The sequence below is a fragment of the Aplysia californica genome, unplaced genomic scaffold (genome assembly GCF_000002075.1).
Source record: "Aplysia californica isolate F4 #8 unplaced genomic scaffold, AplCal3.0 scaffold00015, whole genome shotgun sequence".
NCBI classification, from domain to species: domain Eukaryota; kingdom Metazoa; phylum Mollusca; class Gastropoda; order Aplysiida; family Aplysiidae; genus Aplysia; species Aplysia californica.
The window spans coordinates 2223186-2225408 of record NW_004797285.1 but is presented as its reverse complement, the minus strand read 5'-3'; the positions used below and the strand labels follow the sequence as shown (position 1 = coordinate 2225408).

Sequence of the window (2223 nt, the reverse complement as noted above, 5' to 3'; positions counted from 1 at the left end):
TCCCTGCAAGAAACCTAGGTGCAAAACTTGCCCTTTCATGACAGAAACCAACCAAGTAGAGGGCACTCTTTTCAAAAAAAGTCCTTACAGATAACATCGACTGCGAAACTAAAAATACATTTACTTAATAGCATGCAAAATATGCTCAGCCCAATATGTAGGAGAAACCACCACCACTGTTAGGGCTAGATTTAACAACCACAGGTACTCAGTACAAAACCATTCATGCACCCCAGTCGGTCAACATTTTGATATGCAGCTTCAGGGTATAGGTATTGTCAAAAACCCTACAAAAAAATCTTAACATTAAACACTCTCCGGCCTCAAAATCGATGGCCACATTTCAGAGATTGAAAACCCCCCCCTGCCACTCCCTCATGCAGATGAAGTGTCTGATCGCCAGGATATTTTTTATTTCAACGCCTATCCCGCTCTCTTCGCCTAAATAAATCTTCCCACCCACCTATCTACCCCCCCACACACAAGTTTAATCACACACACAAACACACACACACACACACACACACACACACACACACACACACACACACACACACACACACACACATATATATATATATATAATATTGCCATTTGTACTTATATGCATATGCATACACGTATGTATCCGTGTATAAAAGCATGTATGTATGTATGTATGTATGTATGTATGTATGTATGTATGTATGTATTAACCTCTAGGCCACGAGAGCCCCCTATGTATGTATGTATGTATGTATGTATGTATGTATGTATGTATGTATGTATGTATGTATGTATGTATGTATGTATGTATGTATGTATGTATGTATGTATGTATGTATGTATGTATGTATATATATGTGTGTGTATGTCATCATGTTATTACTGCTGTTGTTACGGCTGTACCAGGTCTCCCTCACTCGCCCCCCTCCCCCTCCATAAACTCGACACCCCCACCCCCCATCTCTCTCTCTCTCTCTCTCTCTCTCTCTCTCTCTCTCTCTCTCTCTCTCTTTCTCTCTCTCTCTCTCACACACACACACACACACACACACACACACACACACACACACACACATACACATCCTTCCTCTTTCTCCCTCCTTTTGCCTCAAACTGGATTGCCTCTATAAAGTACGCCTAAACATTTCCCTTGTTCATCCCACGTTCACACAATTAACTTCCTGTCAGCTTCTTGTATAGATAAATTCTTTGATACCCTTGCTAGACCAGCATCAATTTCTTTATAATTAGCCACTTGGCATGGCTCGCTCTGAGTCACTTCCGTCTAGCTTGTAACCACACGTAATCTTAAGACCCTCTTTGTTAGGCCCATTTCCCTACTGCTAGTATACAGCGTTCATTTAGTTTTTCTCTCAGTTGCTCCCGAGGAAGCCCGAGAGGCGAAAAGTTCAGCTGAGTCTATTAAACAAATTTTAAACTTTTTAATTTTGTTATGTTATTTTGTCTGAAATTCAAACAAGACTCCCCCCCCCTACTCTGCTTTCCAAACAATGATGATGATGATGATGCTGGTGTTTTGGTTTTTACAGCTAGAGTAGATCTAGTCATTTATATTTTGAAGGTTCCTGATGAAGCCCGTTGAGGGTGAAACGTTGAACTTATGATTAAATATTTTGGAAATATTCCAAGGTCTTAACCGTTTTACTATCTGCTGTACAGAATGAAGATGATGATGATGATGATGATGATGATGATGATGATGACGACGATGATTTGGCAACTCGCTGTAAATACCTTCACCTCTTTCGTCCCTGTCGTGGTATCCATTAGTGTCAACTCCCCTCGCTTTAGACTGGATCAGTCGCAGTTCTTGCAACACGGCCATTACGATAGGGATCATCATAGCCGTGGCTGACGTATTGTTCACCCACATAGACAGGAACCAGGTAGGCAGCATGAAACCCAGCAGCAGCCTGGGCCAGACAAAAGATAGATCTATACTCCTGTGTATTTTCGTATATTGTTCAACATTTTTTTAAACAGTTCTTTTCGATTTTTTGCGACCTCTCTCTCTTTATCTGTTTGTCTGTTCACCTGTTTGTCTGATTGCCTGTCTGTCTTTCTGTCTCTGTCTATGCCCCCCCCCCCCCCCCTGTCTCTCTGTTTCTCTCTTACACACACACACACACACACATACGCACGCGCACACACACACATACACACACACACATATGTACTGGTCGGCTGCATAAAGAAAATAACCATGGGGAGATGCCC

At 41.9% G+C, this 2223-nt stretch overlaps 1 protein-coding gene across 1 annotated transcript in view; it reads right to left on the bottom strand.

Moving 5' to 3' along the window:
- The window catches only part of LOC101854379 (solute carrier family 13 member 2-like), an 18152-nt gene that overhangs the window by 4478 nt on the left and 11451 nt on the right, over nt 1–2223 (bottom strand). The window contains exon 4 of the mRNA XM_013085513.1: nt 1741–1919. Coding sequence (XP_012940967.1) covers nt 1741–1919 — 179 coding nt within the window. The remainder of the gene's footprint in view (nt 1–1740; nt 1920–2223) is intronic.